Consider the following 13,453-nt stretch of genomic DNA (forward strand, 5'->3'; position numbering starts at 1 on the left):
GAAGTCAGACTTGTTTGTTCTACATTTGTTCACCTGATAAAGAAACAGTACAAGTGAATCTTTATCAAGGAACAAAGCATACTAGAAAAGTCAGACTTCTTCCATCTGCTGAGTCCATCTTGCAGAATATCCTTTAGGTATCTAGAAGAGATTGGGAACAGCCGCCATCCTGTTTTTTCCCTGCTGCCATCGTCTTCTTCTTCTTCTTCTTCTTCTTCTATGTACCTTCAGGGAATCTTGTTCATAGAGCACAGCATAATAAAAGAAGTCAGACTTGTTTGTTCTACATTTGTTCACCTGATAAAGAAACAGTACAAGTGAATCTTTATCAAGGAACAAAGCATACTAGAACAAGTCAGACTTCTTCCATCTGCTGAGTCCATCTTGTAGAATATCCTTTAGGTATCTAGAATAGATTGGGAACAGCCGCCATCCTGTTTTTTCCCTGCTGCCATCTTCTTTTTCTTCTTCTTCTTCTTCTTCTTCTTCTATGTACCTTCAGGGAATCTTGTTCATAGAGCACAGCATAATAAAAGAAGTCAGACTTGTTTGTTCTACATTTGTTCACCTGATAAAGAAACAGTACAAGTGAATCTTTATCAAGGAACAAAGCATACTAGAACAAGTCAGACTTCTTCCATCTGCTGAGTCCATCTTGCAGAATATCCTTTAGGTATCTGGAATAGATTGGGAACAGCGCCATCCTGTTTTTTCCCTGCTGCCATCTTCTTCTTCTTCTTCTTCTTCTTTTTCTTCTTCTATGTACCTTCAGGGAATCTTGTTCATAGAGCACAGCATAATAAAAGAAGTCAGACTTGTTTGTTCTACATTTGTTCACCTGATAAAGAAACAGTACAAGTGAATCTTTATCAAGGAACAAAGCATACTAGAACAAGTCAGACTTCTTCCATCTGCTGAGTCCATCTTGTACAATATCCTTTAGGTATCTAGAATAGATTGGGAACAGACGCCATCCTTGTTTTTTCCCTGATGCCATCTTCTTTTTGGATATTTTTGTTTCTTCTTCTTTTCTTCTTGGTATATTCTTCTTCTATGTACCTTCAGGGAATATTGTTCATAGAGCACAGCATAATAGAAGTCAGACTTGTTTGTTCTACATTTGTTCACCTGATAAAAAACAGTACAGGTGAATCTTTATCAAGGAACAAAGCATACTAGAACAAGTCAGACTTCTTCCATCTGCTGAGTCCATCTTGTACAATATCCTTTAGGTATCTAGAATAGACTGGGAACAGCCGCCATCCTGTTTTTTCCCTGCTCCATCTCCTCTTTTTGGATATTTTAATTTTTATATATTCTTCTTCTTTCTTCTTCTTTCTTCTATGTACCTTCAGGGAATAATGTTCAGAGCACAGCATAATAGTCGAAAGTCAGACTTGTTTGTTCTACATTTGTTCACCTGATAAAGAAACAGTACAAGTGAATCTTTATCAAGGGAACAAAGAATACTAGAACAAGTCAGACTTCTTCCATCTGCTGAGTCCATCTTGTAAAATATCCTTTAGGTATCTAGAATAGATTGGGAACAGCCCCCATCCTGTTTTTTCCCTGCTGACATCTTCTTCTTCTTCTTCTTCTTCTTCTTCTTCTTCTTCTTCTTCTTCTATGTACCTTCAGGGAATCTTGTTCATAGAGCACAGCATAATAAAAGAAGTCAGACTTGTTTGTTCTACATTTGTTCACCTGATAAAGAAACAGTAGAAGTGAATCTTTATCAATGAACAAAGCATACTAGAACAAGTTAGCCTTCTTCCATCTGCTGAGTCCATCTTGCAGAATATCCTTTAGGTATCTAGAATAGATTGGGAACAACCGCCATCCTTTTTTTCCCTGCTGCCATCTTCTTTTTCTTTTTCTTCTTCTTCTTCTTCTTCTTCTTCTTCTTCTCTGTACCTTCAGGGAATCTTGTTCATAGAGCACAGCATAATAAAAGAAGTCAGACTTGTTTGTTCTAACATTTGTTCACCTGATAAAGAAACAGTACAAGTGAATCTTTATCAAGGAACAAAGCATACTAGAACAAGTCAGACTTCTTCCATCTGCTGAGTCCATCTTGCAGAATATCCTTTAGGTATCTAGAATAGATTGGGAACAACCGCCATCCTTTTTTTCCCTGCTGCCATCTTCTTTTTCTTTTTCTTCTTCTTCTTCTTCTTCTTCTTCTTCTCTGTACCTTCAGGGAATCTTGTTCATAGAGCACAGCATAATAAAAGAAGTCAGACTTGTTTGTTCTACATTTGTTCACCTGATAAAGAAACAGTACAAGTGAATCTTTATCAAGGAACAAAGCATACTAGACAAGTCAGACTTCTTCCATCTGCTGAGTCCATCTTGCAGAATATCCTTTAGGTATCTAGAATAGATTGGGAACAGCCGCCATCCTGTTTTTTCCCTGCTGACATCTTCTTCTTCTTCTTCTTCTTCTTCTTCTTCTTCTTCTTCTTCTTCTTCTTCTTCTTCTATGTACCTTCAGGGAATCTTGTTCATAGAGCACAGCATAATAAAAGAAGTCAGACTTGTTTGTTCTACATTTGTTCACCTGATAAAGAAACAGTACAAGTGAATCTTTATCAAGGAACAAAGCATACTAGAACAAGTAGCCTTCTTCCATCTGCTGAGTCCATCTTGCAGAATATCCTTTAGGTATCTAGAATAGATTGGGAACAGCCGCCATCCTTTTTTTTCCCTGCTGCCATCTTCTTTTTCTTCTTCTTCTTCTTCTTCTTCTTCTCTGTTCCTTCAGGGAATCTTGTTCATAGAGCACAGCATAATAAAAGAAGTCAGACTTGTTTGTTCTACATTTGTTCACCTGATAAAGAAACAGTACAAGTGAATCTTTATCAAGGAACAAAGCATACTAGAACAAGTTAGCCTTCTTCCATCTGCTGAGTCCATCTTGTAGAATATCCTTTAGGTATCTAGAATAGACTGGGAACAGCCGCCATCCTGGTTTTTCCCTGCTGCCATCTTCTTCTTCTTCTTCTTCTTCTATGTACCTTCAGGGAATCTTGTTCATAGAGCACAGCATAATAAAAGAAGTCAGACTTGTTTGTTCTACATTTGTTCACCTGATAAAGAAACAGTACAAGTGAATCTTTATCAAGGAACAAAGCATACTAGAACAAGTCAGACTTCTTCCATCTGCTGAGTCCATCTTGTAGAATATCCTTTAGGTATCTAGAATAGACTGGGAACACACGCCATCTTGTTTTTTACCTGCTGTCATATTCTCTTTTTGGAAATTTTAGTTTTTATAAAAAAAAATTTCTTTGGTATATAGTCTTTTTCTCTCTACCTTCAGGGAATCTTGTTCATAGAGCACAGCATAATAAAAGGAGTCAGACTTATTTGTTCTACATTTGTTCACCTGATAAAGAAACAGTACAGGTGAATCTTTATCAAGGAACAAAGCATACAAGAACAAGTCAGACTTCTTCCATCTGCTGAGTCCATCTTGCAGAACATCCTTTAGGTATCTAGAATAGATTGGGAACAGCCGCCATCCTTTTTTTTCCCTGCTGCTATCTTCTTCTTCTTCTTCTTCTTCTTCTTCTTCTTCTTCTTCTTCTTCTTCTTCTTCTTCTTCTTCTATGTACCTCCAGGAAATCTTGTTCATAGAGCACAGCATAATAAAAGAAGTCAAACTTGTTTGTTCTACATTTGTTCACCTGATAAAGAAACAGTACAGGTGAATCTTTATCAAGGAACAAAGCATACTAGAATAAGTCAGACTTCTTCCATCTGCTGAGTCCATCTTGCAGAATATCCTTTAGGTATCTAGAATAGATTGGGAACAGCTGCCATCCTGTTTTTTCCCTGCTGCATCTTCTTCTTCTTCTTCTTCTTCTTCTTCTTCTTCTTCTTCTTCTTCTTCTTCTTCTTTTTCTTCTTCTTCTATGTACCTTCAGGGAATATTGTTCATAGAGCACAGCATAATAAAAGAAGTCAGACTTGTTCGTTCTACATTTTTTCACCTGATAAAGAAACAGTACAGGTGAATCTTTATCAAGGAACAAAGCATACAAGAACAAGTCAGACTTCTTCCATCTGCTGAGTCCATCTTGCAGAACATCCTTTAGGTATCTAGAATAGATTGGGAACAGCCGCCATCCTTTTTTTTCCCTGCTGCTATCTTCTTCTTCTTCTTCTTCTTCTTCTTCTTCTTCTTCTTCTATGTACCTTCAGGGAATCTTGTTCATAGAGCACAGCATAATAAAAGAAGTCAAACTTGTTTGTTCTACATTTGTTCACCTGATAAAGAAACAGTACAAGTGAATCTTTATCAAGGAACAAAGCATACTAGAACAAGTCAGACTTCTTCCATCTGCTGAGTCTATCTTGCAGGATATCCTTCAGGTATCTAGAATAGATTGGGAACAGCCACCATTCTGTTTTTTCCCTGCTGCCATCTTCTTCTTCTTCTTCTTCTATGTACCTTCAGGGAATCTTGTTCATAGAGCACAGCATAATAAAAGAAGTCAGACTTGTTTGTTCTACATTTGTTCACCTGATAAAGAAACAGTACAAGTGAATCTTTATCAAGGAACAAAGCATACTAGAACAAGTCAGACTTCTTCCATCTGCTGAGTCCATCTTGTAGAATATCCTATAGGTATCTAGAATAGATTGGGAACAGCCGCCATCCTGTTTTTTCCCTGCTGCCATCGTCTTCTTCTTCTTCTTCTTCTTCTTCTTCTTCTATGTATTTTCAAGGAATCTTATTCATAGAGCACAGCATATAAAAAAGTCAGACTTGTTTGTTCTACATTTGTTCACCTGATAAAGAAACAGTAGAAGTGAATCTTTATCAAGGAACAAAGCATACTAGAACAAGTCAGACTTCTTCCATCTGCTGAGTCCATCTCGCAGAATATCCTTTAGGTATCTAGAATAGATTGGGAACAGCCGCCATCCTCTTTTTTCCCTGCTGCCATTGTCCTCTTCTTCTTCTTCTTCTTCTTCTTCTTCTTTTTCTTCTTCTTCTTCTTCTTCTTCTATGTACCTTCAAGGAATCTTGTTCATAGAGCACAGCATAATAAAAGAAGTGAGACTTGTTTGTTCTACATTTGTTCACCTGATAAAGAAACAGTACAAGTGAATCTTTATCAAGGAACAAAGCATACTAGAACAAGTCAGACTTCTTCCATCTGCTGAGTCCATCTTGCAGAATATCCTTGAGGTATCTAGAATACATTGGGAACAGCCACCATCCTTTTTTTTCCCTGCTGCCATTTTCTTCTTCTTCTTCTTCTTCTTCTTCTTCTTCTTCTTCTTCTTCTTCTTCTATGTACCTTCAGGGAACCTTGTTCATAGAGCACAGCATAAAAAAAGAAGTCAGACTTGTTTGTTCTACATTTGTTCACCTGATAAAGAAACAGTACAGGTGAATCTTTATCAAGGAACAAAGCATACTAGAATAAGTCAGACTTCTTCCATCTGCTGAGTCCATCTTGCAAAATATCCTTTAGGTGTCTAGAATAGATTGGGAACAGCCACCATCCTATTTTTTCCCTGCTGCATCTTCTTCTTCTTCTTCTTCTTCTTCTTCTTCTTCTTCTTCTTCTATGTACCTTCAGGGAATATTGTTCATAGAGCAGAGCATAATAAAAGAAGTCAGACTTGTTTGTTTTACATTTGTTCACCTGATAAAGAAACAGTACAAGTGAATCTTTATCAAGGAACAAAGCATACTAGAACAAGTCAGACTTCTTCCATCTGCTAAGTCCATCTTGCAGAATATCCTTTAGGTATCTAGAATAGATTGGGAACAGCCGCCATCCTGTTTTTTCCCTGCTGCCATCTTCTTCTTTTTCTTCTTCTTCTTCTTCTTTTATGTACCTTCAAGGAATCTTGTTCATAGAGCACAGCATTATAAAAGAAGTCAGACTTGTTTGTTCTACATTGGTTCACCTGATAAATAAACAGTACAAGTGAATCTTTATCAAGGAACAAAGCATACTAGAACAAGTCAGACTTCTTCCATCTGCTGAGTCCATCTTGCAGAATATCCTTTAGGTATCTAGAATAGATTGGGAACAGCCACCATCCTTTTTTTTCCCTGCTGCCATCGTCTTCTTCTTCTTCTTCTTCTTCTTCTTCTTCTATGTACCTTCAGGGAATCTTGTTCATAGAGCACAGCATAAAAAAAGAAGTCAGACTTGTTTGTTCTACATTTTTTCACCTGATAAAGAAACAGTACAGGTGAATCTTTATCAAGGAACAAAGCATACTAGAATAAGTCAGACTTCTTCCATCTGCTGAGTCCATCTTGCAGAATATCCTTTAGGTATCTAGAATAGATTGGGAACAGCCGCCATTCTGTTTTTTCCCTGCTGCATCTTCTTCTTCTTCTTCTTCTTCTTCTTCTTCTTCTTCTTCTTCTTCTTATTCTATGAACCTTCAGGGAATATTGTTCATAGAGCACAGCATAATAAAAGAAGTCAGCCTTGTTTGTTCTACATTTGTTCACCTGATAAAGAAACAGTACAAGTGAATCTTTATCAAGGAACAAAGCATACTAGAACAAGTCAGACTTCTTCCATCTGCTGAGTCCATCTTGCAGAATATCCTTTAGGTATCTAGAATAGATTGGGAACAGCAGCCATCCTGTTTTTTCCCTGCTGCCATCTTCTTCTTCTTTTTCTTCTTCTTCTCCTTCTATTGGAATTTTTTATTTTTTTTATTTTTTTTGTTTATATATTTTTGGGGGATTTTTTTAGTATCTATATTTCTTTTGGATTATTTTTTTAAATTTTTTTTTAATATTTTCTTTTTTTTCCAAGTTTTTCCATTCACTTCTTAGTCGTCGCTATTGACTTCCTCTTTCAACTGATTCATCAAATCCGCCAATTCCATAACTACCTTATGAGTATCACCAATCTCTCCAGTCTTTGCCAAAAGTCTCTGCTTTAGACTTTTTATTTCCTTCTTCAGACTATGCACTTCACTTTCTGTCTCTTTTCTTATTCTTCTTTCCTCTATTAGCTCTTTATCAAGCCTTTTGCTCTCTTCCTCTCTCCTTAGAAGTTCTCTCTTTTGAAGTTTCACTATATCATCAATTTCCCTCCTAAGATGCTTTTTCTCGTCCTGAGGTTTTCCTTCAAGATCACCTTTTCGTTTCGCTCCCATTACATTTACCACCCTGGTTTCTGCATAATCATCACCTTTAGTAGCAGAATCTCCATCTGTTCTTAGGCTATTTGCTTCTTGGTATTCTTTAAGTTCCTTTACAATGTTGTCACTTTTCCAGACGTTTTCATTTTGTTCTGATAATTCCTTTTCTATTATTTGTGTTATCCTTGCCAAAGACATGTTCTTGGCATTCCTATTAAGATTTTCTCTAAAGTCTTGAGATTGTCCACGAAGTTGGCCTTCTTCCTTTATGTTTTTTCGTATGATATTTTCAAAATATTCGATACGCCTCTTCACGATGCCTTCTTCTATTTCCTCCAAGTTAACCTTGTGTTTCTTTCCTTTTTTCTCCTCTTTCAAAGCCTCTTGCCTTACTTCAACAGGAACATACACTTTGTCTAGTTTTTTGTGGGAGATTTCATCCTGTGCAATTTTTCTAATCCTTCTTAAGGCCACTTCTTTTGCTTCCCTCCTAAGATGCTTTCTGTCGTCCTGAGGTTTTCCTTCAAGATCACCTTTTTGTTTCGCTCCCATTACATTTACCCTCCTAATTTCTGCATAATCATCACCTTTAGTAGCAGAATCTCCGTCTGTTCTTAGGCTATTTGTTTCTTGGTATTCTTTAAGTTCCTTTACAATGTTGTCACTTTTCCAGACGTTTTCATTTTGTTCTGATAATTCCTTTTCTATTATTTGTGTTATCCTTGCCAAAGACATGTTCTTGGCATTCCTATTAAGATTTTCTCTAAAGTCTTGAGATTGTCCACGAAGTTGGCCTTCTTCCTTTATGTTTTTTCGTATGATATTTTCAAAATATTCGATACGCCTCTTCACGATGCCTTCTTCTATTTCCTCCAAGTTAACCTTGTGTTTCTTTCCTGTTTTCTCCTCTTTCAAAGCCTCTTGCCTTACTTCAACAGGAACATACACTTTGTCTATTTTTTCGTGGGAGATTTCATCCTGTGCAATTTTTCTAATCCTTCTTAAGGCCACTTCTTTTGCTTCCCTCCTAAGATGCTTTCTCTCGTCCTGAGGTTTTCCTTCAAGATCACCTTTTTGTTTCTCTCCCATTACATTTACCCTCCTAATTTCTGCATAATCATCACCTTTAGTAGCAGAATCTCCATCTGTTCTTAGGCTATTTGCTTCTTGGTATTCTTTAAGTTCCTTTACAATGTTGTCACTTTTCCAGACGTTTTCATTTTGTTCTGATAATTCCTTTTCTATATTTGTGTTATCCTTGCCAAAGACATGTTCTTGGCATTCCTATTAAGATTTTCTCTAAAGTCTTGAGATTGTCCACGAAGTTGGCCTTCTTCCTTTATGTTTTTTCGTATGATATTTTCAAAATATTCGATACGCCTCTTCACGATGCCTTCTTCTATTTCCTCCAAGTTAACCTTGTGTTTCTTTCCTGTTTTCTCCTCTTTCAAAGCCTCTTGTCTTACTTCAACAGGAACATACACTTTGTCTATTTTTTCGTGGGAGATTTCATCCTGTGCAATTTTTCTAATCCTTCTTAAGGCCACTTCTTTTGCTTCCCTCCTAAGATGCTTTCTGTCGTCCTGAGGTTTTCCTTCAAGATCAGCTTTTTGTTTATCTTCGAAACCCTGTGTGCTGAGCTTATCTTCTCTCTGTAGTTGAGACTCCCTTAGTCTACTTACTTCCTTCCTCAGAGAATCGTTTTCTTCCTGGACTTCCTGAAATTTCCTCTCCCTGGATAGTGTCTTGGTCCTCAGTTCATCGTTCTTGCGTTTGTCTTGGTCAGCTTTCTGCCTGAAAGACGCCAGCTCTTGGTCCCTCTGAAGAAGGTCGTCATCTAGATTTGACATTTGGTCATTTATCTCCCCGAGCTTTTGTTGGTAAGCATAAACCTCCTTTACGAGGTCATTTTGCTGGCAATCCTTTCTTCCCTCCTCTTCATCATCATTGCTATTTGAGGTGGAATTTTCCAGTGACGATATTTCTTTCTGATTTGCCACCCACTCTTCCATTTCGCTGATGGAGCAATTGTCTAATTCCTTGTTTAACCCGACGAGCAGAGTGTCCATGGAGCAACCGCTTTCGTTTCCATAGCAACCTGCAAACCAGTCCAGAAGTTTCCTGAAGGGGGATCTCACCGTAAGCACCCCATTAGAAACTAAAAACCCGATGGTGAGAGCCATGCTTAGGGCATCTGTCTGTGGGGTGCCTCCCTCCCCCGCAAGGATCTTAGACGCGAAACACTTACAGTATTTGGTGTTCGTACCCGAACTCTGGCTGGTCTGAACTATGGGTCTTTGGAAAGGGTTGGCACCGATCTCCCTCATGAGATCAAAGTCCATCACACTTACCTTTGGAGCTCGTCCTCCGGTAGCTAAATCGATCATAACGTTTTCCGGGTGGACGTAATTGTAGCAGTAACCTTCGGCGTGGAAATCCTGCAGAATTCCAACCAGTGCTATCAAGACACGAAGTACCTGCTCCTTGGTCGGTCGCACGATCCTTACCCAGTCCCACAGGGTCATTTGGTGACGTGACACGATGATCACCTCCCATTCCTTCACGAGTCCCATGACTTTAGGAACCGCAAGATGCTGGAATCGAAGGAGATTCTCAACCTCGACGTCTAGGCATATCCTATTCTCTTTGAGGCAGAAATCCGAATATTTGCCTACAAGTTCATAGACATCTCCGTATTCACCCCGTTTTATTACCCTGCCTACGAAGGGCAACAAGTCCTCGAGTGAATAAACCCTGAGCTTTGTCTTAGGGCAGATTTCTACGGGCTCAATCGATTTGTCGATCGTCCTTTTCCCGAGATGTTTCAATTTCATTAGGCCTACTGAGTTTTCTTCAATAGCCCTATTGTAACAGATAAAACTGCCTGATTCCTTTGTAGCAGCCAACAATAACAAATTATTTACAAAACTATTAGATCTTATAGCCATAGTTAATATTAACGATCTTGGCACCCCAACTAGCATTAAATATAAAAAAAACAGCGAATCGAGCTCCAGCAAATACTTTTTTGGCTTCAGACTGAGTGCCAGAGTCAATATGTCTTCAGGTTAGAAGAGAGAGAGAGAGAGAGAGAGAGAGAGAGAGAGAGAGAGAGAGAGAGAGAGAGAGAGAGAGAGAGAGAATATCCGCAAGATAAGAAATGCAGAAAGGAATGAAAAAAAAAACGACGATAACAAAAGGAAAGATTTATGAAAGTTTTCTTTCAGGATGAATCGTAACATTTCGCTTCAGCCTCTGAGGAAAATCTAACCCTCTGGAGCCCATTCTGGAAGTCTCCTTTCGTCTTTCGTTTGCGTTCACTCCGAGAATGTAATGTTCTTGTTCCTTATAAATTTTCTTTGCATTCTTGTTAACAATTATGGAAATATTCGAAGAATAAGGAATCCAAAATTTCTCTGGTCGTTCGAAATATTCAGTGTCTTCAAAGGCGGAAAAGGGGGGAAATCTTAGGCTGAAGACGATTTTGTTCTCTTCCAAGATTCCGATTCCTTTATTCTTCGTTCATTTTGACTCCATTTGTGAGAATTCTATCCTATTCTAATGACCGGAGAGAGAGAGAGAGAGAGAGAGAGAGAGAGAGAGAGAGAGAGAGAGAGAGGGGGGGGGGGCAATCTAAAATGTCTCTGGTTGATAGAATTCTTCGAAAGCGGAAAACAGGAGGAATTTTACGCCAAAACGATTTGTTCTCTTCCAAGATTTCCATTCCTTTATTCTTCTTTAATTTTGACTCCAATTGTGGGAATTCTTTCCTATTCTAATGACCAGAGAGAGAGAGAGAGAGAGAGAGAGAGAGAGAGAGAGAGAGAGAGAGAGAGAGAGAGAGAGGCAATCTCAAATGCCTCTGGTTGATAGAAATCTTCGAAGGCGGAAAACAGGAGGAATTTTACGCCGAAACCATTTGTTCTCTTCCAAGATTTCTATTCCTATATTCTTCTTTCATTTTGACTCCATTAGTGGGAATTCTTTCCTATTCAAATGAGAGAGAGAGAGAGAGAGAGAGAGAGAGAGAGAGAGAGAGAGAGAGAGAGAGAGAGAGAGAGAGAGAGAGAGTCATGAAATTTCATTGCCGAATAGGTGCAACTCAGGCAAGCTGATGTTGCTGCCATTCAACGGTACCAGACGTACGATATAATTTTGAAGACGCCAAACCAATAAACTTTAATGATATATATATATATATATATTATATATATATATATATATATATATATATATATATATATATATATATATATATATATATATATATATATATTTATATATAATATATATATATATATATATATATATATATATATATATATATATATATATATATATATATATATATATATATATATATATATATATATATATATATATATATATATGTCATTAAAGTTTATATATATATATATATATATATATATATATATATATATATATATATATATATATATATATATATATATATATATATATATATAGTCATTAAAGTTTATTGGTTTGGCGTCTTCAAAATTTTATCGTACGTCTGGTAGCGTTGAATGGCAGCAACGTCAGCTTGCCTGAGTTGCACCTATTCGGCAATGAAATTTCATTACTCTCTCTCTCTCTCTCTCTCTCTCTCTCTCTCTCTCTCTCTCTCTCTCTCTCTCTCTCTCTCAGCCGTTGCTGGTCCACTGCAGAACAAAGGCCTCGCACATGTCCTTCCACTGGCGTCTGTTAAGCTCTGTTTATGGTCTTTCTATGCCAGTTTATAGCCGCAAATTTTCCTAGTTCGTAAAACCATCGTCTTCTATTCCATCCTCTGCTAAAAGTAAGACATTATGGAATCGGGAAGTAACGAGTTCTGGAGGGGGTTAAATCATAGGCCTAAATCCAATACATGTAGGGGGGGGGGGGCGCAAAAATGACAATCTAAGAGGCCTATGTATGAATCTGTTATTTCAACTAATACACTTCTTTATGACCTGGTGATTGCCAAACTGCAGTTCGAGTCCTGCTCAAACTCGTAAGTTCCTTTGGTCGCTGCAACCTCATCGTCCTTGTGAGCCAAGGATGGGGAAGGGTCAGTTGGGGAAACCCATAGATCTATCTACAGAAACATCGGCAGCAATTGCCTGGCCCTCCTTGGTCCTAGCTTGGGTGGAGAGGACGTATGGGCGCTGATCATATGCAATATGGCCAGTCTCTAGGGCAGTGGTTCCCAAACTCTTTTTTTAGTCGTTACCCACTTTCCATGGATGATCCTTATCCATGTCCCCACCCCCCACCCAGAACCTATGATTGCAGTAACTGGCTGTAGCCCTTCACTCATTAGGGTTCATATGAAAACAAACTTAAGTTATTTCTGTACTTTTGCTAATTCCATTTATTTACCAAGAAATTAAATTTCTATCTTGTCGTTGCCGGGTCAAATATTATCATTAAAATGATGCCAAGGAAGTAAAAAAAAAATGCAAAAAATAAAAATAAATTAACAAATAAATAAAATCATAATTTCCATACTTAGAAAGTAATCACAAATTGCACATTTTGCCAATGCTGTTTCAGCAAAACTTCAAAAATTAATAAATGAATGAAAATATATTCAATGAATAAAAATAGATTCAATGAATTTAAAACGTAATTACTCCTACAAAATCGTATCTTATCTTTGGATCTGACAAATCTAATAAACTTTATAATTCTAAAAATGATATTATGTCATAGGAAATCATAATTGATTGCTGTGGCCTGATTGTTAACGTCTCTGCCTGGTGATCGCCAGTTGGGGGTTCGAGTCCCGCTCAGACTCGTTAGTGCCATTAGTGTCTGCAACCTTACCACCCTTGTGAGCTAAGCTTGGGGGGTTTGGGGGAGCCTATAGGTCTATCTGCTGTGTCATCAGCAGCCACTGCCTGGCCCTCCCTGGTCCTAGCTTGGGCGGAGAGGAGGCTTGGGCGCTGATCATATAATATGGTCAGTCTCTAGGGCATTGTCCTGCTTGCTATGGCAATGTCACTTTTCCTTGCCTCTGCCATTCATGAGCGACTTTTAAACCTTGAAATCTTTAAACCTGTAGTACCCATGCACCCAACTACCCGTGCCAGGTGCTTTTAAATGCTCATGCACAGCTGAGCTGAGCTGAAGGTCTATTGCACTCAGTGTGATGGGTGAAGTTGTAGACTATCTAACACAGTGGTTCCCAGCCTGGGGGAAATTTCCCCCTGGGAGGAAATTTGAAGCTTCCAGGCGGGAAATAATTACACTACCTACTAACTAAAACAAGCGGAAAATGTCCTCATAGTACGTGCGGCAATTTGTTGTTAGCCAT

General features: G+C 38.1%; 1 protein-coding gene across 1 annotated transcript; it reads right to left on the reverse strand.

Moving 5' to 3' along the window:
* Nucleotides 1-6,819: 6,819 nt before the first annotated feature.
* LOC137620926 (golgin subfamily A member 6-like protein 22) lies at nucleotides 6,820-7,869 on the reverse strand. The gene has a single exon (XM_068351371.1). The coding sequence runs from the start codon at nucleotides 7,867-7,869 to the stop codon at nucleotides 6,820-6,822; it is 1,050 nt and encodes a 349-aa protein (XP_068207472.1).
* Between the last annotated feature and the right edge of the window lie 5,584 nt (nucleotides 7,870-13,453).

Source organism: Palaemon carinicauda, chromosome 2 (assembly GCF_036898095.1).
Source record: "Palaemon carinicauda isolate YSFRI2023 chromosome 2, ASM3689809v2, whole genome shotgun sequence".
NCBI lineage: Eukaryota > Metazoa > Arthropoda > Malacostraca > Decapoda > Palaemonidae > Palaemon > Palaemon carinicauda.

Excerpts from the sequence above, each read along its gene's own strand:
- LOC137620926 (XM_068351371.1), bottom strand. The coding sequence starts at position 7,869 with ATGTCTTTGGCAAGGATAACACAAATAATAGAAAAGGAATTATCAGAA.